The 25959-nt window shown below is 39.2% G+C and overlaps 1 protein-coding gene across 2 annotated transcripts in view; it reads right to left on the reverse strand.

Moving 5' to 3' along the window:
- Positions 1 to 12812: 12812 nt before the first annotated feature.
- DICER1 (dicer 1, ribonuclease III) overlaps positions 12813 to 25959 on the reverse strand; it is a 77033-nt gene continuing 63886 nt past the window's right edge. For both annotated transcript variants that reach the window (XM_003787017.2, XM_023511528.1), the window contains 5 exons: positions 22558 to 23449; positions 20707 to 20975; positions 17770 to 17932; positions 17611 to 17686; positions 12813 to 17247 (listed from right to left, as the gene is read on the reverse strand). In XM_003787017.2, coding sequence (XP_003787065.1) covers positions 17082 to 17247; positions 17611 to 17686; positions 17770 to 17932; positions 20707 to 20975; positions 22558 to 23449 — 1566 coding nt within the window. In that variant the 3' untranslated portion in view covers positions 12813 to 17081. The remainder of the gene's footprint in view (positions 17248 to 17610; positions 17687 to 17769; positions 17933 to 20706; positions 20976 to 22557; positions 23450 to 25959) is intronic.

Genomic DNA, 25959 nt, shown 5'->3' on the forward strand with positions numbered 1-25959 from the left:
TGTCATTAACATTCCTAATCAGTTGACTTTAAGTTAATTAAAAAGGCAGTTTATTCTACATGGGCATGACCTAATCCAGTGAATCCTTTAAAAAACAATCCAGGCCTTCTCTGAAAAGAAAAATTTGAAGTGGGAGAGAATCCCTCCTGCTGGCCTTGAAGAAGCAAGCTACCAGAGGTTCTGCATCTACAAGGAAATAAATTCTGCCAATAACCACTTGATCTTGGAAGTATCCTGAACCTGGAGGAGACCTCAGCTCCAGGGACACTGTGATTGCTGTGAGACCCTGAGCAAAGGACGCCAGCTGAGCTGTGTCCAGACTCACGACTTTTAGAAAGTGTGAGATAATGAATGTGTTTTGGGCCATTAAATTTGGGGTAATTTGTTACATAGCAGCAGAAAACAAATGCACATGGCCAGGGATGAACTCAGAGCCTCCAGGCCAACAATCAAATAGACTTGCTCCAACACCCACACTATAGCTGTGTTGTGTACTCCATCCTAGTATCTACAGTTTAAACGTCAAATAGAAGCTCACCTTAAATTCAATTGTATACTACTATTTTCTTATCTACATACATTTTATGAGACAGACTTGATCTATTGCCCAGGCTAGAGTGCCATGGCCTCAGGCTAGTTCACAGGCAACCAACTCCCAGGCTTAAATGATCTTCCTGTCTCAGCCTCCCAGGTAGCTAGGACTACAGGTACCCACCACAATGTCTGGCTATTTTTTTCTAATTTTAGTAAAGACAGGGTCTCACTCTTGCTCAGGCTGGTCTCAAACCCCTGAGCTCAAGCAATCCACCCACCTCAGTCTCCCAGATAGAGTACTAGGATTACAAACTTGAGTCACACACCTCTCCAGTGTATTTCTATGTACACAAAAATCTACTTCTCGATTTGGCTATTACTCTGAGTATTATCAAAGAACTTTATTCTGATATATAAAAAAAAAAAGAATACAATACCTTCTCTCTTTGAAAGGCCCTGAACGGCAGCATACTTGAAACCAATATGAAATTTTCTCGTTAAGCCCATAAAAATTAGTACCTTATGAGCAAAGCCATACCTTTAAATACACCTGACTAAATATTTTATAAATGCAACACATAGCAAATTCCTACAATAGATTCCCTGGATTTACAACCATCAAACTATATTACACTTACAATATCAAGATTTATCACCTATTAAATGGAGTCTCGTTTTAGTAATATCTCACATTTTATCCCAAAGGATCTCACATACCTTCGACCCTTCGCCAGGGCACTTCACCATAATTCATAACACAATAATCAAAAACCTCATTGTAAGGCTGCCACCACCACATTTGGGGATTAACTCACCTATCAAGGAAGGGTAGCCAGGTCTGAGACAGAAGGCAGCAGCTGCTCTGCAGACTGCAGAAATGGTACCAAGATCCAAACCACAATGGGGAAAAAGCCCACAGAACCCCAGGTGTGGTCCTAACAAGCTTTTGTTCCTGTGATTTTTCAAACAGTAGTTTTTGGTGGCGGCACCCTTTCTTCCAACACAATTATACAAAAAGTCAATAAACAGAATAGGCATAATCGGAACAGCTCTGGCTGAGGAAAGGAGAGAAGAGACGCAGTTTCCCCAGCAACGCTCCCTTCTGGCCACTTTGGCATTTTTGCAGCGCTGTTGGGGACCTCGTCATTATTCCAGTGGTTCTTCACATTGGCTACACAGTAGGATCATCCAGAAAACTTTTTTTTTAAAAAGCTCAGATCTCTTGGATGGGCAGGGTGGCTCATGCTTATAATGCTGGCACTCTGGAAAGTCAGGGTGGGTGGCTCCTGGAACTCAGGGGTTCAAGACCAGCCTGAGCAAGAGCGAGACCCTGTCTCTACTGAAAATAGAACAAAACTAGCTGGGCATTGTGGTGGGCACCTGTAGTCTCAGCTACTAGGGAGGCTGGGCAGGAGAATCGCTTGAGCCCAAGAGTTTGAGGTTCTTGTGAGCTGTGACACCACAGCACTCTACCCAGGGTGACAGAGTAGGACTCTGTCTTTAAGCAAGATACAACACCCAGGTCTCACACCAGAGATTCTGATTTTACTGGGCTTTACTAGTCTGGTTGAACCCCATCTGATGTTTGAGGAACCTAAAACTCTAAGAGGGATAAAGGATTTGCTAAAGGAAGTTCAGGTTTGTAATATCAACCTAGAAAAATAGAGCCTGTCCTCAGAATGCTTACAGGATGTCATTATTCATGCTGAAAACATAAATTTGACTTAAAAAAGTTATTTTTTAACTGTGAAGTTCAGAGCTTGTGATCCCTGTGCGCTTCAAAAGCTAATTTTGAAGATTTATAGGGATAACATACCTTAAGTATTTCCTAAAAAATATTCAGGGCTTTATGGCATCAGGAAATTATATAATTGACATCTTAGGAGCTTCCCTGGACCCACCATTTAGAGAATAATTCAGTCTATTGAAGAGACTGCAAATGTCCAGACTGCAAATGGCACCATGAACCAACAACTACTAAGGAAGAAACTGTAAGGAGAACTACTCATCCCTTCTGGATCACTCCTGTGAATGTTCCCTTTATCCTCCAGCCTTTTCAGAGGGGACACAAGATTGAAATTATATAGTTACACACCATCATCCCACCATTATTGGAGCCCTGAATGTGGAGATGATGACTCACTTTCAGGAATGTCTTCAACAGCCCTGTATATCTTTACTCATCTGTAGAATCGGAATGACAAATGTACCCACTTCTATATGAAAAATAATATAGGGAAGCACTTAGAACATTGAGTGCTCAATGAATGTTATTATTAAATTTGGCCACACCTGTCACTTTATTTGGTCACCCTATTTTGTTGTCTTTATAGCAAGTATCATTCTCCAAAACAATCAGGTTTTCTTTAGACCTATCTCCCTGCCCCATTCCCACCTCCCTGGAATGTAAGCTTCCATTCGTGAGAGAGACATATCTGTAAACTGAGGCCTATCAACTCCACAGTGCCTAGAAATGGCCTGCCCATAGCAGATGCCAGACTGGTATTTGTGAATGGACGAAGAAAAGTGTCCAGCAAAGAGCAAGAAAATGACCCAGCTTCTAGGAATGCACATGCTTGACCAACCATGACTCAAATCTCCATTACTTCTGCTTTCACAAAATGAACCCCATAGGCTAGCTGCACTTTACAGACTAGGAGATTGAAGCCAGGAGAGGATTCCCAGGCTCCAGCTCACTGGCTCCTTTCAGTGTCCCTGGTACAGAGGGTGTTAAAGTCAGATTGTCCTGGAGGCATGACTGGGACTCGAATTCCAGAGGCCTAGAAACACTCACCCCACTTTTGACTGTACCTCCCCTTTGTCAACAAAATTGGCTTCAGTGAGCTTCAGTTCTGGAAAGCCTAGATTTTCTATTTATAAATCCAACCTCAAGTTGGAATTCTGGCTTTTGGGGAGGACTGATTCAGCCCTTTATTCCAGAATAGGTAAATATAAGTAAAAAGAACTAACCACCAAACAAAACCCAAAGCAGGCCTTATGGCTCTTTAAAAAAAACCCAAAAAACCCTAAAGCTCAAAAACACTTTCCCATTAAAGCATCTTAAGTCCCACTATCTACCCACATCCGAGCCTGGGCTCTCAGTGGGAGAAATCTAAGAGTGCAATGCCCCCTGTTGTGTGGACAGCTGGCTGGCTGTCACCTAGTTTATCTTCACAAATAGGCTGTGAACTGGGGCGATAGCCCTTGAACATGCCGGCAGGGGAACATGTTTGCCCCCGGGACCTGGCTGCAAAGGCAAGTGTAAAGTTCAGAGCTGTGATCCCTGTGTGCTTTCTGCTTCCTCCAGAACCACCTTCCTCATCTGGGTGAGGTTCATGCCCAGGACTTAGGAGCTGCTCCATAAAGATATTCTGGACCAATGAGTATCATTCTGTTTGTTTATAGCCCATCTCATTCTTAAAAGGATCTGTGGTAACGACACAGTAACAGTACAGATGCCATAACAGGGTAGGGTGGTAGTTATGGGAATGAGGCCACGGAGAAAATGAGAAACTGCTACTAATAAAAACACTAGGTTTTATGCCTATAAAATATCCATTGACTTGGCTGTGGCCTGTCCTCTTCCCAACTAGAACGTAATTGCCTGTAATGAAGGCAGGAATGTCCTATTGGTAACTGTTCCATCCCCAGTGCCTAGAAGAATGCCTGGGTATAGAATGTGCTAAACAAATATCTAAGTGACCAGATGAACTGAGTTGCCTAGTAGTCAAAGCAAAAAGGGAAAAGGTCAGCTACAAGGTTTGTAGTATCCATCCAAACCAAATTTTTAGGAAAAGCCACTTTTCTAGGTATTTTTCCCCTGAGTCTTCCCAATTCTACATGTACCAATTGTGTGAGACTAACCAGGAGACCCACCCTGCACCTGAGACTATGACACACCAATATTTAGGAGGGGCCCAGGGCCCACCCTACTTGGTGGAAACATTTAAAAAGAGACAGGAATTTTTCCCACTCTTCACTCTACTGGTAGCCCCCTGCACCCCCTCGTCATAGCACTGAGATCAACACTGACTGAGGCTATCCTGGAGTCAAGAGGCCTCTGGGATCCAGAATGTGCAATGGCAATTAAGATACATCCCTCCCATTTTGGTGTTTCCCAGACATATGAAGAGGGTGACAGTGTGAGCCTGATCCCCAAGCTGCAAGATGTGAGTGTTCAGGATCCTGAGAGCTGTAGGTCCTCTGAAGGAGGGAGCCTCAGGAAGTAATTCTTCTCTGGGACTGTCAGAGCTCAGTACCTAGACACAGCAACACTAGTCTTGAGGTAAAACACACATTTCAGCAAGAGCACATTCTGATACCATGAGATCACGACTGTCACCTGTAAGTCAATTCAGTCAGGACCACAGGACCTACACTCTCCCAGCATAAGTGGGGAGCCAAAGTGACCTAGTGGTTAGAAAACCTGAGGGTTCCCTTGCAGTCTACCAACTGCAGGGACAGCCAGTCACCTTCAGGTGTAATCTCAGCCCACTGGCTGATGAACCGTGTCCCAGTCACCATCAGATATGGTTCACCAGGTGTCCAGATGCCCTTGGTAGGACATATCCTAACTGTGTGGCTCATCTGGTACATGATCTATTGTGAAGGTGTCTGTGGTCTAATTAGTTAGGAAACACTTTAGTATAATAACCCACCTGATAAGTTCCTCTTTAATGTTGCATAAACCATAATTGCCAAAACTCAGTTAACCACAGAATGTGTTTTTGCCATATCACATTTATTGTATCCCTGGACTCCACTCACATTTCCATCGCAAAGGTAGATTCAGACATTGAGAGGAAAGTGAGATGGCGATGGGGGGAGGGTCTTACAGTGAAATGCAACATTCAAAACAAAATCGGAAGTGTCCAGTGTTAGGAAGCAGCTCATCAAAAATTATTTCCTAAGTTGGAAAGAAATTTCCAGATAAGAATAGCATGCCAACAGCACTACTCTATCATCTAAGAACTTCTGAATTAGATTCTCAGTTATGCACACACCCACAAGCATCTCCTTCCCACCAGCCATGTAAAACTGGGGTGAGGTTACCAAGATCAGAAAGCATATTGTTCACTTTATGGGACCAAATGCCACCATGAGCCACAGTGCTGCTGCAAGGCTGGGCATGTGCGTGAGCTGTGTGCACGTGTCTGTGCGCAGATGTGTGTAGAGAGCACGCACTTTGGACTGGAAGTCTCAGCATCATCCACTGAGTGCACAGTGGTATCCCTACCCTCTTCAAGTCACCTTGTCAACTGACCAAGTGACTGGATAAACTTCTTTCCTCTTTTAGTCCTGTTACAGATAATAGGGGTGGCTTTACTGTGGTAAAGGGGCTCAACTTTTTCTTTAAAAAGAAAAAAAAGGCAATGAAGTTAAAGTAAATGCTTGCTCTTTAGAGGATCTGACAGAGCATTCTTTAAAACAAGGTACGAAGGCTTACCTTCCCAAGACTGGTCTTGTGCACCTGGCCCTGCAACAGCTGCTGAGTGTGTCCCTAGCCGTCCAGACTAACGTGAACTGGGTGACAGAGGAACAATAGGTTCCAACACCGGTTCTCCTCTAATGAGAAAAATTACGATGAATCTTTTCCTTCTTTTAAAAATAAGGAAATGAGCTACAAGGATTGCATCTAACACCAAGAAATAAAGGCCCATAATTGCTGCTTGTGTTGGTTAGAGGCGTCCCCATCTGTTTTTCTTCTCCACACAAGCTATCTACATTCATACATACACATACATATTTTAATTCCACCCATTTTCAAAAGACCCACATAAATTAGGCAATTCTTGCATGATAGTTAAAATGCTTTTGTGTTAGGTGGACATGGGTTCAAGGCACAGCCTGGACTCCTATTGGAATCTCAAGCAAAGCTCTCATTTCTCCATGCCTCGTTTTGCTCATCTGTACAATGAAGACTGCAGGGATCACTACCATTTGTGTGGGCTTAGTTAAGTGTCAGGTATCACACCAAGCTTTTCACATGCACCCTCACTTAGTCCGAAGGCCTGCTGGCTCCTCAGAGCACAGACAAGGACATGAGACTAAAACAGGTTAAAGATAGTAACTTGTCCAAATCTCACAGTGCTGGAGACCAGGCAGTCTGACTCAGGTTCTCAATTTGAATCTCTATGATCCCCTCTCAGCAAAAGTAATTGTTCCCATAATTGCAATGAGGAGTAAATGGCACAAAACAGGCAAAACAGTGCAGATTTAGCACCTATTACACATAGATGTTAAAAAAATCTTAGGATAAGGTCCCTAAGTCCTTATCTGAAATCCTTGCCTTGAAGCCAGTGTGTCTTGCAATTCCATTTTTTTAATTTAGGAAGGTGATTCAGTAAATATGCTATGCTAAATATGCAGTACCCTCAGCAAGATCCGCAGCAGGATAGGCAATGAGACACATCAGTATTTCTGTCGTGAAACCTAGGATTAGACTGTAAATGGGCTAGACTATGCAGGTGCAACTCAGCATCAGTCAAGGTTTTGCCATCAAAAGTTCTGAAAAATGTTGATTTTCAGTGCTTTTTGGATGTCAGCAGAATTATGAACCTGTGTTAGTGCCTAACTGGTGCGCTCCCATATGCACAAGAAGTATGCATAAGGATGTGCAGGACCCCTTCGTTTCTAATAATTGAGAACAATAATAGGGAGCAGGCTAAATAAACAAGGGTACCTCTGGAGAAGGGACTCGTATGTAAATGACAAACATGGCTACACAGGCGTGTACACACACACGTGCAAACACTCATTGAGTTGTACTAAGTGCACCTTGTAAGTGCAGATTTGACAAGGAATATTCTCATATATGTTAGTTAAAAAAGCAAAGTGTACGTTTAGTATGCTACCATGTGAAAGTGGTAGGGACATAGCCCTTTGTTTATATAAAATATCAGAAAAAAAAACCTAATATGGTTGGTCACCTTCAAAGTACTCCCCTTGGCCATCTGGTAACCATCGTGATATTCAGCAATGAGGTATGTAGCACTTTTGCTAGGATGAGTTCGTGAACTTAATTGTTAGAACTTAAATGACGACAGCTCTGATGGCCATTCCAGAAAATGAGTTCCAAAATTGCTTTGAAGGGTGGGCTAGGCACCAATGTCAGTGCATAGCTTATCAAGGAGAGTACCTCAAAGGACTGTATTGATATTCAGATTGGAAAACAGATCAGAGCAGGACAGAGTGGAAGCAGAAAGATCAGCTAGGAGGCTGTGATGGTCTTGGTAAAAGCCAATGGTTTCCATCAGGGTGGTGGCTGTGGTTACATCTAAGAAGGCCAAATTACCAGGATTTGGTAACAGACTGAGAATGTAGGTAATGAGGGAAGAAAAGGAACCAAGGATGATCCTTGGGAAGCTTTTAGCTCTGGCAGCTAGACGGGTGGAAAGAGTTTAGACAGGAAAGAGTTTAGACAGCATCACTTCAACAGCAGGACATCAAACTAAGGCCTGTTAACAAGGAGTAACATGTAATTCTGTGGACTCAAGGCTGTTCTAATTTGAACAGTGTAAGCTGTAGAAGGACATATACAGGCTTGATAAAATGTATCCTTTATGTTTATACATCTCCTTACTTTGTATCCATGCTCATATGATTAATAATCAAACATCCCAGGTATTTTGGCATCAAGAAGGAAGTGCCCTGGATTCAATGAGGAATCCTAAGACCATCAATATTTTAGATTTCTCGATAAAAATCCTGCAAGAAAGTGTGAGAAAAACTCTTGAGGATATCGGCCTGGGGAAAGATTTTATGAAAAAAACGTCAGTGGCAATTGCAACAACAAAAATGAACAAATGGGACTTAATTAAAATGAAAAGCTCCTGCACAGCTAAGGACACAACAACTAAAGCAAATAGACAACCTTCAGAATGGGAAAAGATGCAGGCTACGAATCTGACAAAGGCTTGATGACCAGGGTCTATAGAGAACTCAAATCAACAAAAAGAGCAAATAATCCTATCTGTCACTGGGCAAGAGACATGAACAAAACCTTCTCTGAGGAAGACAAATGAATGGCTAACATATTAAAAAAAAAAAAATAAAGCTCATTGTTCCTAATCATCAGAGAAATGCAAATCAAAACGACCCTGAGATATCACCTAACCCCAGTGAGAACAGCCCACATCACAAAGTCCCAAAGCTGCAGATGCTACAGATGTGGAGAGAGCAGAACACTTTACACTGTTGATGGGCTGCGAACTAATACAGCCTCTTTGGAAAGAAGCATAGCGAATCCTCAAAGAACTCAAATTAGACCTCCCGTACTAGGCATCTACCCAGAAAGAAAAATATCGTTTTATCATAAGGACATTTGCACTAGATCATTTATCACAGCTCAATTTACAAATTGCCAAGATATGAAAACAACCTAAATGCCCATCAACCCAGGAATGGATTAACCCACTGTGGTGTGTGTATATATATATATCATAGAATACTATTCAACCATTAAAAAGATGGAGAATTTACATCTTTTGTATTAAAGTTGAATACACTGGATGGAGTGGAAATACATTCTTCTTAGTAGAGTATCACAAGAATGGAAAAGCAAATAGCCAATGTCCTTAATACTAAAGAAGCCAGTGGGTGATCTAATACATGGCTAACATAAGAGAAAAACTCAATTCAGTTCATGCTGGGAGGAGGGGGAAGAAGATAAGAGGAGAAGAGAGGAGAGGGAAGAAAATGGGGAGAAGGGAGCAGGAAGGGGATTGGTGTGCTCCCACTTTATGGGAACTATGTAAAGGTATACGGTACACCTCCTGAGTGTGGGACACAACTACGAGAGGGACTCTACCTAACAAATGCAAATATTGTAATGTAGTTGTTAGTCCCTTCACATTAACCTGAAATATTTTAGATTTCTCCTCTCTTTGGTGAATCATGCTACCATCCAATTGTACCTTTCCTAATCTATGATAAATCTTCCAATTTTCTTGACTAATTTTGCTACCAGATTCATAATTTTATTCTCCAACGCTAGTCCTGTAATGACCCTGGGAAATTCCAATATCCAAATGAAAGAGACATCCATAAATCTGTAACTATCCAGAAATGGCTTCCAAATCCATAGCTCTAAACCTGTTATTGCTATTTAATATTAAATTTTAGCTTTTGAGAAAGACTGAAGGGTTCCAACAAATGGGGAAATTGGACATTCATATGCAAAAGAAAAAGGTTAGACCCTTACCTTACAACCCAGATCAACCGTGCCAAACTTAAGATGGTTCAAACTTACTATTTTTTGATGGTTCAAACTTAACGATTTTTTTGAACCAACTTAAGATGGTTCAAACCTACTATTTGTTGACTGTGCTGAACTTAAGATGGTTTAAACTTACTATTTTTTGAGACAGAGCCTCAAGCTGTTCCCCTGGGTAGAGTGCCGTGGCATCATAGCTCACAGCAACCTCCAACTCCTGGGCTCAAGTGAGTCTCCTGCCTCCTTCTCCCCAAGTAGCTGGGACCACAGGCGCCCACCACAATACCCAGCTATTTTTTGGCTACAGCCATCATTGTTGTTTGGCAGGCCCAGGCTGGATTCGAACCCGTCACCTCAGGTGTATGTGGCTGGTGCCTTAGCCACTTGAGCCACAGGTGCTGAGTCACTATTTTTTGATGCTGAGAAAGCAACATGCATTCAGCAGGAGTCATACTTCCAGTGCCTAAACAACCATTCTGTTTTTCATTTTCAGTATTCAATCAATTATAAAATTATCAGTTATAAAATAGGGTCTGTGTTAGATAACTGTGTCCAAATATAAACTTATACAAGCATTCTGAGCATGTTTAAATTAGGCAAGGCTAAGCTATGATGTTTGGTAAGGTAAGTTATTGAATACATTTTGAAGTTAGGATATTTTCAAATTATGATGAGTAACTGGAACGTGACTCCATCCTAAGTTGAGGAGCATCTGTGCAAAAACTAACTCAAAATGGATCAAAGATCCAATGTAAGAGCTAAAACTGTAAAACGCTTAGAAGAAAACAGTGCAAAAACCTACATGACACTGGATTTGGCAACAATTTCTTAGGTAAGATACCAGAAGCACAGGCAATAAAAGAAAAAACAGATAAATTCAACTGCACTAAAGTTAAAAAACTTTAGTGCCTCAAAGGCCACTATTAAGAGTAAAAAAGACTATCCACACAATGAGAGAAAATATGAAACGAACAGATCTGATGAGGGTTTAGCATCAACAACAAAAACAACCAAATTCAAAATAGGTAAAAGATCTGAGTAGATGATTCTCCAACGAAGTTAGAGAAATGGGCAAATAAACACATGAGAAGATGCTCACCATTAGGAATGATTAGGAAATTAAAGCCACTGTAAGATACCCATTAGGATGGGTATTATCGGAAACCCAGAAAACTGGAAGTCTTGTGTCCTGCCAGTGGGAAAGTGCAGTAAGGAAAACAATATGGTTGCTCCTCAGAAAACTAAACAGAAATGCCACATGATAAAGCCATTGCATGTCCAGGCATATGCGTTAAAGAACTGAAAGCACTGGCTCCAATAGGAATGTGTACGCTAATGTTCATAGTGACACTGTTCACAATAGCCAAAAGGTGGAGCAATCCAAATGCCTGCTGCCAGATGGATAAGCAAGATGTGGTAATACACATGGTAATACATGTGGAACATGATTCACCCTAAAAAGCAAATTCTGACACATGCTACAAAATGAATGAATGGCGAAGACATCATGTCAAGTGAAGTACATCGGACACAAAAGGACACTGTCTGACTCTACTTAGATGAGGTTCTTAGACAAATTCATAAGACATAGTCCTTCATAGGGAGAAGAGAGAAAAGGGAGTTTGTGTTTAATGGATACATTTCAGTGTGGTATAAAGAAAAAGTTCTAGAGATGGAGGGTGGTGATGGTTGTACATTTGCACTAAACTGTGCACTTAAAAATTATTAAAATGGTTAAATGTATGTGTATGTTACCGCAAAACACAAAAGATCTAAGGGTTGTTCATAAACTGCCTTGTAGACAAGTTGGGAAGCATTTTCCAGACCTGCACGCCTATGTGTCTCCATGCATCTTTGCCACGGTAAGTGACAGCACACACCTGAGCTGGCTGGACCCATTATCATTCCATCTAAAACATGTGTTATGTTCATGGATCTGCACACATAAAAAAGTTCAGCTCCATTTCAAATCTTTTCACACACATGACAACTTACACAATGATACACGTGGATGGCTGTGTTCTTTATTAGGTAGCTTTGGGAGCTGCAGACCTGAGCAGCCGCTTGTCTTGGAGGGGGTGTGGTCAATGGTGACAGCGAGGACTTGTGGCCCTGAGGCTTGGTCTGAACTATCTACAGAATTCTGGGCAATAACACCCATACACACAAGCACTAACTCAAATTCCTTGGGATTAAAAAACATACTTTTTTGTTCTTTAAAGAAAAAGAAGATTAAACTTACAAAGGAAAACTAAAATCATTTCTTATTCTAAAAAAATTCTATTTTCCATCTGATTTCTATAGCCAAGTAACTCTTATTGATACTCAATTTACTGAATTACAAAAGGGCTGGGTTGAAAACTCAATAGAATTCTTTCTTGGCTCGGCACCTGTGGCTCAAGAGGCTAAGGCGCCAGCCACATACACCTAAGGTGGCGGGTTCAAATCCAGCCCAGGCCCGCCAAACAACAATGATGGCTGCAACCAAAAAATAGCCAGGTGTTGTGGTGGGCGCCTGTGGTCCCAGCTACTTGGGAGGCAGAGGCAGGAGACTCACTTGAGCCCAGGAGTTGGAGGTTGCTGTGAGCTGTGATGCCACAGCACTCTACCCAGGGGGACAGCTTGAGGCTCTGTCTCAAAAAAAAAAAAAAAAAAAAAAAAAAATTCTTTCTTAACCAACAATATTGGAAATCATGTCCTAAAAACATGGACCACTGTGTCCACTCAACTTTAAAATACCCAAGTTCGGGTAAGGAATGTGTCAAATATATTATAAATAATATATTTATACCTAGAACACATTAGTGAATGTGACAGAATTTCCAGAAAACGAACTGGTATTATTTAAGTTTTAAAAAGACAACTGTCACTATTATATAATCCTACAAGTAGACATGGGGCAGAACTTGGCAAGCAACATTTATCATACTCAAATCTGCATTTTCATGTGATTCGCCGCGGAATTAAAACATTTGAAAGGTCATTTCTGTTACCCCTATTTAAATGTTATTACCCATGTGAACTGAATCAAAACAAGAAAGGAAAAAGATAAAAGGACACAAAGTGAACAGACCATAACTTTATTGGAGAATTTACTCAGCTACAATTATTACAAAAAAAGTAAAGGTAATTATGATCCATAAGGTGCAGACGGAAAATTTCTGCAGCATGATTACCATATGAATGAATTCTATCATGTTCCTTAAAAAACAGCTGCAGCATGTGATGGTAAATATTTTATTGTCAATCAAATTATGTTAGTTTCACTTGATTTTAGTCATTTTCCTTCACTCTATTTACAGCAAAAAAGCTAGAAATTTACTTCCTATTCCCCTTTGCATTTTTGCTTATGTACCTGCTGCTGCAGTGAATTCTGAGTCCATCTATAAAATTTAAATTGCCTGTGGTTGATGTCCAAATAAAAACAGACTAGGAAAAAAGAAAAAAAAAAAGAACAAGTAATAATTAAAATATATTTACAAGTTAGTTTTAAAAGATCATTTTCACTGCTAGTGGAAAATACAATAGTCTCAAGGCAAATTTCCTAGATACTGTTACCGGCGTTTCCAACAACCTTTAAATTCATTTTAATATTCTTGGTCTTAAACGTATCTTTAAAACTTGTCATGTACAATATAAAGAAATTCATTTGGAAATAATTAAGTTCCTGAAAAGTAATCAGTGGCTGAAAAAAATATACCTATTTAAATGTACATAGGTAACGAACACGACATGAGTTTCTCTTCCACAGAGAACACAAACTGGTTAAGGACTCTAAGATAATTTCCGATGCAATTAAATAAAGATATCAACATCTTGGTTTGGTGGCTTAAATTTTGTGTCAAAGGATCGGATGCCCTAACAGAGCAAAATACAAAGGTTTTTGAGTCATGGCAGGTCTGGATGCCAGTGATCTGTGCTCCACTCCGCAGCCTCTGCCTGACTCCAGGGAGTGAGTGAGGGAGCCGGCGCCAGGTACAGGCCTGGGCTCAGGAACAGTCCCAACACAATCAAAGCCGCCTCCAGTCTCTTTGCTGTCTAGGCAGGGCATGTGAATGTTTGAGAGCAAGACATTATTAAGGAAGTAAAAATAAGTATTTTAAAAAGGAATTACAGGAGTGTTAGAGGTCATTCTAAATTTAATCACGTCACATAATGTAAAAGGAAAAAAAAAGTAACAAACATTTTTAAAACATGATTAAGAGTTCGGTTCACAAAACTTTGTCATACTTTCACAAACAGTAAAAATGCCACAGACAAAAATGACCTATGTAAGTTGTGAGAGTCCGTGATACACTGCAGGCATCTTTCTCAAATTCAGTAAATCAAAACAGCAGCAAGGCCAAACCGCATGTTTTCCTCTCAGTTAAGTATTTTTTCCTTGAAATGAGGTAAAGCACGGTACCAAGTGCAATGCTTATCTGTGCTACATGAACAGAACAGAGGGGAAAAAGCTATTACAAAATGCAGCATAGTTAGGACTGCAGAAAGTATATCGTAAAAAGAAATAAAAAAACATTTACAACAAAGGTTCATGCCAGCTAACCTGCACACAATCATCATAAGGAATTTCTGCAGTTGCTTTTTCAAGATACGCCTCCTCGGTCCTTTACACACGTGCTTGCAGCACAGCCACACCCCCATAGTAGGTTCCCATATTACATTCGGTCTCACATTGCAATCACAGAACAAAAGAATGGCATACAGGGTTGTAAAATGGGGCAACATAGTGATATTTTTTCCTTAATTGACAGATGCAAAACATTTCAACAAGATAACTGGGGGAAACTTTACAGCATTAAAAATCAGCAGCATGAAAGCGTTCATAACCATTTCATCTCTCTAACTCACACTTTTTATTTATTAACTTAATAACCAGGGGATCACAGAATGCTTCAAACTATGCGTTAAATTAAAATCAGCTACTTTTTTTCCCCAACACAAAGTGAAACAGCTAAAGTTTGCTGTTGATAAAACATTTTGAATGATAGCAGAAAATTTGAACCCCTGAGAATGTATGACCTAATCGTGTCCACATCTGAACTTTTTAGTCTTAACAAAAAATACTCTTCTTAAGGTTACAAAATATACGAGGCATTTTTCTCCCACTGGGAATCCTAACTGTAAAACAATCTGATTTTTGCGCCAGGAAACGAAGACAATCCCATACCACTGGGACAAATGCATCACACACAATGCAAAGCCCTAAACTCCTGGCATCAGGTAGTTTTATACATTATCAAGAGATTTGCAATTTAATTTTATCACAAATCACCCTCATGAATAAAATTCACATCCAGCCTTACTTGTTGATTATACACTTTTACAGTTACATAATTCAAGAACTGCTTTGTTATAACTGGCCGTGGTATCTTACATTAAATTTCTTTCAAAAAAATCAAATAGACATGTAAGGCTCCACATCAGAATTAAGGATTTTAAAAATGAGTCACCTAAATTAATTCGCTCAAAAACTCATTTACTAATTTAGATTTCAATTTAAGCATAAGATTGGCGATAATACCATTGGAGAAGCTCACTATCCCCTTCACTCAGGGTTCCTTAGAAAGCAGAGCTGACAGTTTTTTGTGGTGCACATACAGAGGCATTTCTCTGTGGGTGGCTTATGCAAATGAAGCAAGAAGTACAGTATTTAATTGTAACTTAAAACATAATGCAGCATTACATGAAGCATCAACTTCAGAATGATGTGCTGGAAATTATGAGACACCTCTGCTCAGCTTTCTTAAACTTCAAGCATAATTAATGGAGCAAATTGCAGCAAACCTCTACTGGTATGTTGGTGGGAGTACGAGACTGACCCACAGCTTTTACAAAGGTAAATTAAGAGGTATTATAGTTACAGTGCAAAAAAAATTAAAATTTCAAGCATAATACATAAACATAGCACCAAACAGGGGGAAAAACGCATGCAAAAGAAAAGAAGAACTGAGGTATTTAAGTGAAGAGTGCCTACAAGTGTAATTAAAGAAATTTAGGCAAATGCCTAAAAGTGTTTGTTTTCTTTTCCAAAGATGGAAATAATGAGCTAGTTTATCTAAATTAATGACATAAATCACAGATGTATCAAAATTATGGCAGTTTATCGCAAACATTAAACTTTCATGGTATTAACAGCACAGCTTTGGTAGGTGAAATATGCATGCAACATTGTGAAAAGTACAGTAAGAAATTTATGTGAGAAGACTAAGGGTAAAGGTGCTCTGTTTTGCTTCTTTAAATAAGTAACCAATCAATTATAAAATCTGCAGCATATTTTAGGTGTGATATGTCTAAGGTTTATTTTGTTAGAGCAACAGCCTAGAGGGCAAAATTATTTGCCATAAACATTTCCATCAGTAAAACTACCTAGCAGGAGGCTTTTAGGAAAATTGAGTATTTAGCCAAAGATCATTTTTATTATAATAAAAAATATCCATAGACTACATATTCTGGTTTCTAAAATGTCTTCAATACACATGACAGAAATTTCAGTATGATCCTATAATAAGTTAAGTTACAACTATACTAGTGAGTTGTAAATATCACACGGTCTCAACATCTAATGCATAATAAAATGAAGAGAATGTAAAACAGTTTGTCCTAGAAAGATCAAAAATGAAAGACTATCCAAGAAGTTTTTACTTTTAAGGCAAGAACCTTCTTTTTATGCAAGACTATGTGGCGTAACAAAACTAAAAATGTGATTCACCAACATGCCAGCCAATGTTAATTGAAAATCTGTCCCTTATTATCAGTTGCAATGGCAACTGGGAACGTCATCTTACACAATATAATATGGAAAGAAAAGACAACACTGGTGCACTTCTCCTCTCAAAAAACCCTATCCTTCTATTCGGCTTATCTACTGTTGTAGGACTGGCACGACTGCAGACACTGAGGGATGGTAAGAGGACTCTAAATAGCTTTAGAGACTGTTGGAGGTGTTAAGCTCCATGGCCTTTCTAACACTAAGCAAAGCTGACAGAAATTAAACTTAAAAAAAAAAAAAAAATTTTTTTTTTTCAGTAATTATTTTGAACACTTGCTAAACATCATCATTAAAGCACTCTTGTGATTTAAACAAAGCAGAAGTGAGGAAAGAAGACAAGATTGTGTTTGCGCAAAAAACTAAAACTACAATTAGTTCCAAAAATTTTATACATTATGTTATATGTTTAATCTGTTCCTATCTTGTTATCAAACAAACTTTAAATTCTGCCTTCAATTCATTCCACTCGGTATCACCTTTACATTGTCCTTTCAATTGAAATATTTCCCCCTTATTTTTTTTGTTTTTTGTTTTGCTTTGTTTTAATTTTAAAAAGGGGTTTCAGCTGTTGGGAACCTGAGGTTGATTAGCTTTGAGGCTTCGTAGGGCTCTTCTTGCTGCTGCAGATTTGGCAATCCGGTAACTTCGACCAACACCTTTAAATTTCCCCTTTCCTACTACTTCCACAGTGACTCTGACCTTCCCATCGTAAGTTCTCTCAGCCGGGCTGTAAAAGATCCAAACAGCTTGAATTAGAAGTCGGACATATTTCTTATAATTGTCAATCAGCATTTAGTACGCACTCTCAGGACAAGAGTCCCACCTATGGGTTGACACCACGCAAGGAAATGTGCATTAGGACTTATTGCATGCCACTGACTGGGCTGCTGTTTCTTCTTTAAGTCAGCATTACTTTATAAAAACAAGAAGGAAAAATAAAGAGAAGTCACTTGAACTACAAGTGGAAATTGGATAATAGCATGTCCCAGAGTAAATATTTTTCAGAATCATTAGTTATGGGGATCTTTGAGAACCCTTTTTTCCCTTTGTCTTTGAGCGAGTTTTTTTTTCCATGTACATTTTTGCTTACCTAAATTTGGCAGTTTCCGGTTCCATTTCAAGCAATTCTCGAACAGGAGAACGGGGTACATTCGCAGAAAACTTTTCTATAATCAACACGAAAGAAAAATGTGAATAATATCCTTGAACTTGTTTTTAATTTTGTTTTTCTAAAGAGAGCCAACAATACCTATTAGGGGCCTCATCATAGGATAGTACACCTGCCAAACTGTCTCCAGTGACATCCCACTATCCATATAAATGGCACCAGCAAGCGACTCAAAAATATCCCCCATGGCCTTTGGAACTTCGATATCCTCTTCTTTCTCTTCATCCTCCTCAGATCTCCTAAGCTATTGAAGAGAGAAAAGTGAATTGTAAGCAAAAGGGCCATTTTTAAAGGCAGTTTACAGATGTGTTTCATTTCTTGGATGTGACTTTTATTATTTCTTTAATAAGGGGAGGATACAAACTATTTATAGCAAGGGTGCCCACCTGTGGGCTGAAGGCCACATGCTGATTTTTAAAGGACTTGTTTTGTTTGTCTGTGGTGTCAGATATCACAAAGAGTATGCATGGATCTTTTTGTTGCTAATCAGATTTGCTTCGTGTTTGTGTATTTAATGTGTGGCCCAATGTGTGGCAGAGAAAAAAAAAATTGGACACCCTGATTTATAGCATGCCTAGTACACTGTAATGGTTTTTCCACAAATATTATCATCAAAAAAAAAAAAGTTTTTCAAACTTCGAAGGAAGGGAAAGAGAAAGAAAGAGGGAGGAGAAAGAGAAGAATCTCCACCCCCTTTAATATTCTATATCCAGCAAAGGAAAAAAGATTACTTCTAAGCTAAAACAAAAGCAACTTTAATACAGAATTAGAAATAATAAAGATACAGAGAAAAAACTTCAGATTCACTAGTAAGTAAAGGACTATGCTTTAAGATAGTTCTATTCCTGCAGTTTAGCAAGGATAAAATGGAATTATAATTAGTCCAGTGCTGGCAAAGGTGTATACTTCTCTGAGGAGTGGAAATTGCTATTTTTGGTAGGGCAATTCTATCTGGAAAAGATTTTCCTCCAAACTCCCTTTTCATTAAGCCACTTAATATATGGTCACGATAATAGAGTACTTGACATATGGTATTAGAGGTATTCAAATTAATAAAATAAAATCTTACATATCAAAAGCCTTTTTAAAGTTCACAATTATTTGAACAATTCTAATCTCTATGATATTCCATCTCTCAGAATTTAAGAAGGTAACTTGATATATACTACATAAGCATTTTTACCACATCCACGGTTATTGAAAGTCCTCACTAAACGGTACTTAATTATTCAGCCATAAAAAACTGTTTCAATAAATTAGCCCAATATTGGTTAGCACACGGCTACTGAACATGTCAATCAGCACATGCAAAGCCATCCACAATCCAGTGAGTGAGAAGAACAGGTGAGAGTACACTCCGCTTAACATCGCTCCATCTCATATATCTATACACATTAGTAATAAAATCCTGGAATGATAATATTGATTATTTCTGGGGTTGCGTAATTGGGCCACTTTAACTCTGTTTACTTGTACTTTCTACTTGTTCTAAAACAAACACACTCATTTGTGGAAAAAGAACAAACAAGAAATACGAATTTCTAAATAGACTGTTCAGCCACACAAAGTTCCATATAATACAGTAATGCTGATTGCTAGAAAATAAAACACTTATTGCTAATATACTAGAGTTTTAAGATAAAAAGGAAATTTTAAAATTTATCAAGATTAGTTCTCTTTTTACAGCAGAGGAAACTGAGGCCCAGGGAGCTAAAGAAACTTTAAGATCAAATCGTAAGGTAGAAAAGCTAGACTCTGACCTTCCAATCCCTGTTTGTAATTTTTATACATATGTTAGAAAAGGAAGGAAAAGAAGGAACAAAAACTCACAGAGCTAATATGTCCTACAGGCACCCAAAGATAGCTTCAATCTAATTTCAGCTAATTTCTCAAATTGTAAGCTTAACTGTTTCTGAAGAAGGAGATTAGCAATAGTATTTGAATGTGTAGGAGACAGTGCCACTTGCTTGCCTCATAGGTAGCTGTGCTCCAACTTAGATCATTAATCTAGCTGTACAAAGGGCCAGCTAGAGAGAACCCACACTGCCTACCGACTCTCCCGCGGCACACGTTTGGGTAGCTGACAGGGTCTGACATTTTGACTGTGGCTAGACTTTAAAACCTGGACTCTTAATTTTTCTCATAGAAAGTTAGAGAAATTCACTACTTCCAGCAATGTTTTAGTGCAATTTAAAGGGGGAGGGTAACAAATTAAAGCAGAATAGTTAAAACAGTTACCAGGGTTAAAAATAAATTCCTTGACTCCTTATAAGAAATCTACAAAAATAAGAAAAGCAGAGAATCAGAATGGAAAAAATGAGACATCAGAGTGCTTTCCTGGAGACACAGGTATGCAGATGAGTGTTAGAGAAGGATTACAGGAACCTAACAGGGGCCTGAAAAGAGTCTTCGCAATACCCTTCACTACCCAAATTCAGAATAGCTCACAAACATTAGAATTCGCTCCGTTACCAAAGAACCTTTGGCTGAACTTACAGTAAAAGCCTCCCAAATTCCAATGGTTAAAAATTTAGAAGTTTTTTTTTTAAATGAAATTTTCCCATTTCAAGTAGAAGCAGAATCACATCACATTTGTGATGCTTACCTGAGGCATCAGCAAACGTTTCTGATCCTTTTTTAAGACAGGATGGAATAAACCACACGGAGTATTTGCAGTGTCGTTTAAACCTGCTTAAGGGGCAGGGAGAAGAGCGGTCCTTCCACGGTATGTCTAGACACTGGAAGCCCTAACGACTGACTGGGAATAGGAAAGTAACTGGAAGCCCCTGGCTCCTTCTCGTCACCAGACCGACCACACAGCCCACAGCGTGGGCAGTCAAGTCTCAAAGGCCTCCTTGCAAACTGTAGTTCACCCAGAACACAAAGCTCACTGGGTGCCACAACCCTGGCCTCCTGCTGTCCCCTTAGACAGCAAGAAGTCAGAATGACACTACTGACACCTCTAGTTGGACAGAATTCTTCAACACTGAGTGTGACATATTTTTAAACAGTGCTCACCTCGGAGTCCATTCCCTGCATTTCGTTCTTCTCAAGCTGAAACTGCACAAAGTCGTCGATGACGTGAAAGAGCTCAGGAGAAACAGCTTTAAAGTACTTGTGGTAGTCATACTTCACAGCCAAGGACGCAAAGATGGTGTTGTTGACCAGAGCAGAGCGCAGGTCAGTCAGGACCCCTGGGGAATGCTGCCGTGGGTCTTCATAAAGGTGCTTGGTTATGAGGTAGTCCAAAATCGCATCTCCCAGGAATTCTAAGCGCTGGTAACAATCTGAGAGGGCATCCAAAGTGGAAGCATGAGCTGTGCAACATTTATCCTATTTGCACACACATACCTGATAGGAAGATATCTTCCCTAAGCCTATTTAAAAGACTTGTATTTTGAATCATTTTCACATATACTTCTCAATGAGAAAATTACTAGACATATTAAAGCCTCTGGAAATTAAATTTTCATGGCAAATTAAACCTGATTCTTATATATAAATTGGGGTCATAAAGTCTTCAAGTGGCCAAAAGATTAATGCTTGCTAAGAAAAAGGAAAAATCTCCCAGGTGATATCATTGTCACTGAACCCTTTCCTCTGGCACTAAGCTGGCCAGGCAGGTGCCAAGGCATTATTCTCAAGTCCCCTCACACATCATCACTTCAGTAAAACCAGACCCTGCACACACACCTTCTACACGTGCTATGCTTTGCCGCTATCGTTACACATTGTCTCACTCACACTCTGGGATATGTGTATAAGTGATACCATTCCTTGCCACTCCTGGGTTAGATTTGTTATACAGGATTATAGGAAGAGAAGACCCTCTTCTCACCTCGAGCTAGAAATGTTGAAAGAAGAGTTGTGAAAATGATGAAAAACTTTAGGCAAAAATGATTTATCAAAATGTGGACAGTGTCAACATTACTCAACATCTCTATTTTCTCCCAAGGATTAAAGGAATCCATTCAGCTGAGGAAACTGAGGCAGGGACCAAGGAACTGACCTGTCTCAGAACACCAATGAGTTAACGGGCAGGCCAGGAGAGTGGAGTAGAAAGCCATGTGTGAGTCTGACCTCCATAAAGAAACTGAGGCTTTAATTGCATCAGTCTTTCTAGACTGCAGAATAGTCTGTCACTTTTTGGTTTTACATTTTGCTGATGATCTTAACCTCATTTTTTAAAATTATATAAACTATAAGCTTTTTAATTTGCTTTGGAACTGTGGACTCAAGCACTCATTTTACAGATAAGGAAATCAAAATGTAAACTTCAGCTGTGTTTCACAAGCTGAAGCTGAGGGACCTGTGCTCCTTCCTAATCTAATGGATGGAGAGTCTATTAAAGAGGGAACAAAACACAGTGCACAATAAGCAGTAGGAGATGACAGCAGAGGCAAAACAAGGGCCACACAACCTTCCTATAAAATCAGTTTTTTTAACCTGTCCATTTTTACCCTTTAAAAGACCCTGAGGATGTGGAAATACATCCAGAATATATGAATAAATCAAGAACCAAGCACAGCACTGAAGGGGCATCAGAAAGGTATTGGGGTAGGATAAAATGGGGAAAACACACCAAAATACTTAGCCTCAGAGTTCTCTAACTATCCATCTTATAAAATGACATCCGTGAGAGTACATAAGATAGCTATACTCCCCGACATCAAAATCATGAAGCAGTACTTGCTCCTCTAATGATGAGGAAAATAAAGGATTCCTCCTTTTCTGGTTGCTTCTCCCCCACCCATGTTTATCAAGCACAAACACTGCACATACACAGATCACATTTCACAAGACCAAAACAATTTGATCAACACAAAGTCTTATTTTCAGAGAAATGAAGTCTGGTCCTGGGCTCCTTACCAGTAATAGTATTGTAGTGGTAGGAGGCGTGTGTAAAAGCCTGTAGAAGGTAAGCCTTATTCTTGAATCGGTAGTTGATTTTCTTTTCAAAATTTTCAAAACCCGATATAAGGTGATTCAGTGTTTTATCTGCATCTGGATGATCAAACATACATCTTGGTGGAATCTTCAAACAACCATATTCCAAGTCTTTCAATACAGAAGAGCGTGAACTGGCTACAGCAGCAGCAGCAGCACAGCTCACTGAAAGGTTCTTTTGTTGGCTGCTGAAATTCTCCCGAGTAGGGCACATGGCCTTTTCCCGATCAGTCCTTTTAATTACCGGGAGCACCTTCAGCCCCAGTGAACAGAGGAAAAGCTGAGCAGCCCTCTCCCCACAGCTGGTTAAATAGCAGCCCAGCAGGGCTTCCACGCAGTCCGCTATGCTTTTGTCAGCAATGCACTGCTCAGTGTGCAAGTCGTAAGAAATAGACTGTTTTCCTGTGTCAACACCACAGTTTTCTTCTGATGGATTCCAGAAGCCCACCACAAAGTCATCCTCTTCAACAGCTTTGCTAGGATCCAGATAACACATTGCATCCCAAGAGCTGTAGTCAAAATCCTCAAAATCTGATGAAAATGGCATACTACCTAAGGAGGATTTTTTTGGCATTTTCCATTCATAAGCAGAATCATTGGTTGAAAAGGGAGAAAGAGAAATTTTCTTTACAAACGCTCCTGACCCCATTAACATGTTATCTATAAATTTGATATGTTCTTGATCGTACTCCAGGAAATCGTCTTCGTAGTCAGCTTCCTCCTTTGGAGCCCTCCACATCAGGCTCTCTTCCTCCTCTTCCTCCTCCTCGTAGTCCTCGTCCAGTTTGCCATTAGCCAGCATGCAGTCTTTTGTCTGAAACAGGGGGAATGGGGAAGGAGGGGAGACATAGCCGCTGTTTTTAAAAGGGTTTGAAACTCAATAAAAGCAAGGGTTATGGATAATTTCAAATGACAACCACAAATACTAAAAGGCAACTTTAAAATCATGGCCATTTGTTTTCAATTAACATAAAATAAGTTATTTAATCACATAAACAAAGTAAAACATGTTCTGTAAATGTTCATTTTCCAAGTTATAAAATGACCTTTATCCAGTATGAACCTTTAAGTTAAGGATTTTGAACATGGATATAAAGTTAAAATTAATGTCCACAATGCAAAATCTCAACTCTTTAGAAGTCCAACTCCAGCAGGACACACAATGAAAGCACTCAAATACTAATCATAGAGATCCTTAATTTCAGACAAAGTTTTAAAAATGTGGTAACTTGATTTTTAAAAAGCTTTTCAAATTAATAGAATGAAATTCCACATGTAGGAAAAAGCATTATCTGTGTAATTAGGAGTATAATATGAAAACAGAAAATTATTTTTAAAACACTAAAAATGTAGAACAGAATTCTATAATAGAAGTCTTTGCCCCTATCTCCACGTCAAATCAAGGTACGAAGATGTGTACAATGTAAAACTAAATTTCTTTGCTTGAAAAATAAAAGTGATCACTGAACTAAGCTGTGAATTTAAGAAATCCTTCTCCTTCCATTCTGAGCTACAGTAATCAGGGTAACAGATTACAGCATAACTGACAAAAACAGAAGAAAATTTAGACTAACACAAAACACAACAATCCAATTTCTGTCAAAAGACCTTTGCTAATTCCGATTTCTTTGGCAAAAGCTTATTTGTGAATGACAGCCTTAATAATGGGCTAGAATTCAGTATGATGTAACTTTTTTACAATGCTAGAAGGATGCCAAATTTCTGTTACGCAATTAAAAAAAAATGTATGGGGGGAGGGAGGCAGAATGGCCTGCTTCAGTTTGGATTGTAATCACTGTCCAGAGTATCCTGACAACAGTTTTTCAAACTGTCAAGCAGTTTTTGGATACTGCAGATATTTCATTGGAAACCAGACTCAAGAGATACAAACACTATTTGAAAAGAAATAATAGCAGTGATCCAAGCCTTATAATTATGTATCTTCCATTTAAAACACATTTTTTAACATATCTTTTTAAGAATAAGGAAGAAGACCAAAAGAAACTCCAGTGGCCGAACCAGTAATTTCAGACAGGAATAATTTCCTGTTAAAAACCCTACACTTTTCCAAGGTAATAGGAGATGTTCTTGATTACTATTTTGCCTTTAAGACAAAAAGGGCTAACTTACAGTTTTTAAAAAGTCAGAATAATGTCTTAAAAATAAAAAAACAGCCTGTATATATCTTTGGTAAGGTGCAACCATACTAAAATTGGCAGAACACAAAAACACAAGGAAGGGACTGGCTTTCTATCACAAACTGTGTGATCCTGGGCAAAATCCTTTAAGGCCTTTGGGGCTTCAGATGCTTCGAGTGCAAAATAGTGGAGTTCTACCTTATAAAATGTTTTCTAAGAACATTCTGTCTTTTAAGAAAAAATGCCAGCATGAAGCCCTTTTTTCTGGCAGTTCTAGTCACCTTCTGAGTTATTACCATACTTTCTAAGAGGCATTGTATGCAAGTTTCACTTAACATCTTTTTGCTGAGGTGCAGGTGAGAACAGGAACGGAGCAAGGCAAAAACACATTGTGCTCTTTCCAATATAATGTCACGGTCTACCCTCAATACAAATACATTATAAAGTGAAACTCTAAACAGGATTTTAATGCATTCCAAGAATCACAGTGCCAAGTCATCAGAAACATGAAGAAAAATAAATTGAACTTTGTGTTATATCTTTAAAAAAAAGTCAAAACGGCATGCCAATGTCATCTTTATGTTACATGTTTTTTAAAAAGAGCCAAATATATTATGAAAACAGTATTTACAAAGAAGGATGACTGCTACTGAAACGTTTTCATAGAAATGCAGTATCTTTTCTAAAGCTCAAAATCTATACTTTTTCCTCGAAGGTTCTGGATTTCTAATCAATGTAACTTTTCTGACCTAAACTGCATTAAGGTATTCTCTAATGCTTTTTCGATAAATTCCATTTCTGTAATAAGTCAAATACTACATGAGTTAAAAATACACTCAATAAACAGGCAAAAATTAGAATACAGTTAGAGCATGCTACCTGGAAATCCTGAAGACAGGTAAGTAGGATATACGTGTCAGAAAGAAGTCATGAAGAAAACGTGTACTTAGAAAACATAACCTGGGAAAGAAGTGATGTTATCATGGTTGGCCTGATGTAAAAGTGAAGTAACAAGGAGCCAATTTATCTTTAACGCAAAATAAACGTCTAGGAAATGAAACTGCCGGAAGGACTGCCTTTAACTTTAGAAGAGGCTGGGGAGTTTTCCCAGCCAGCCACCACTGCACAACGGCTTCTGTAGCTCGGAGGCCCGCTGAGGTGCCCTCTGGTGGCCTTCCAGACCAGA

Source organism: Otolemur garnettii, unplaced genomic scaffold (assembly GCF_000181295.1).
Source record: "Otolemur garnettii isolate 467f Iridium unplaced genomic scaffold, OtoGar3 scaffold00020, whole genome shotgun sequence".
Taxonomy (NCBI): Eukaryota; Metazoa; Chordata; class Mammalia; order Primates; family Galagidae; genus Otolemur; species Otolemur garnettii.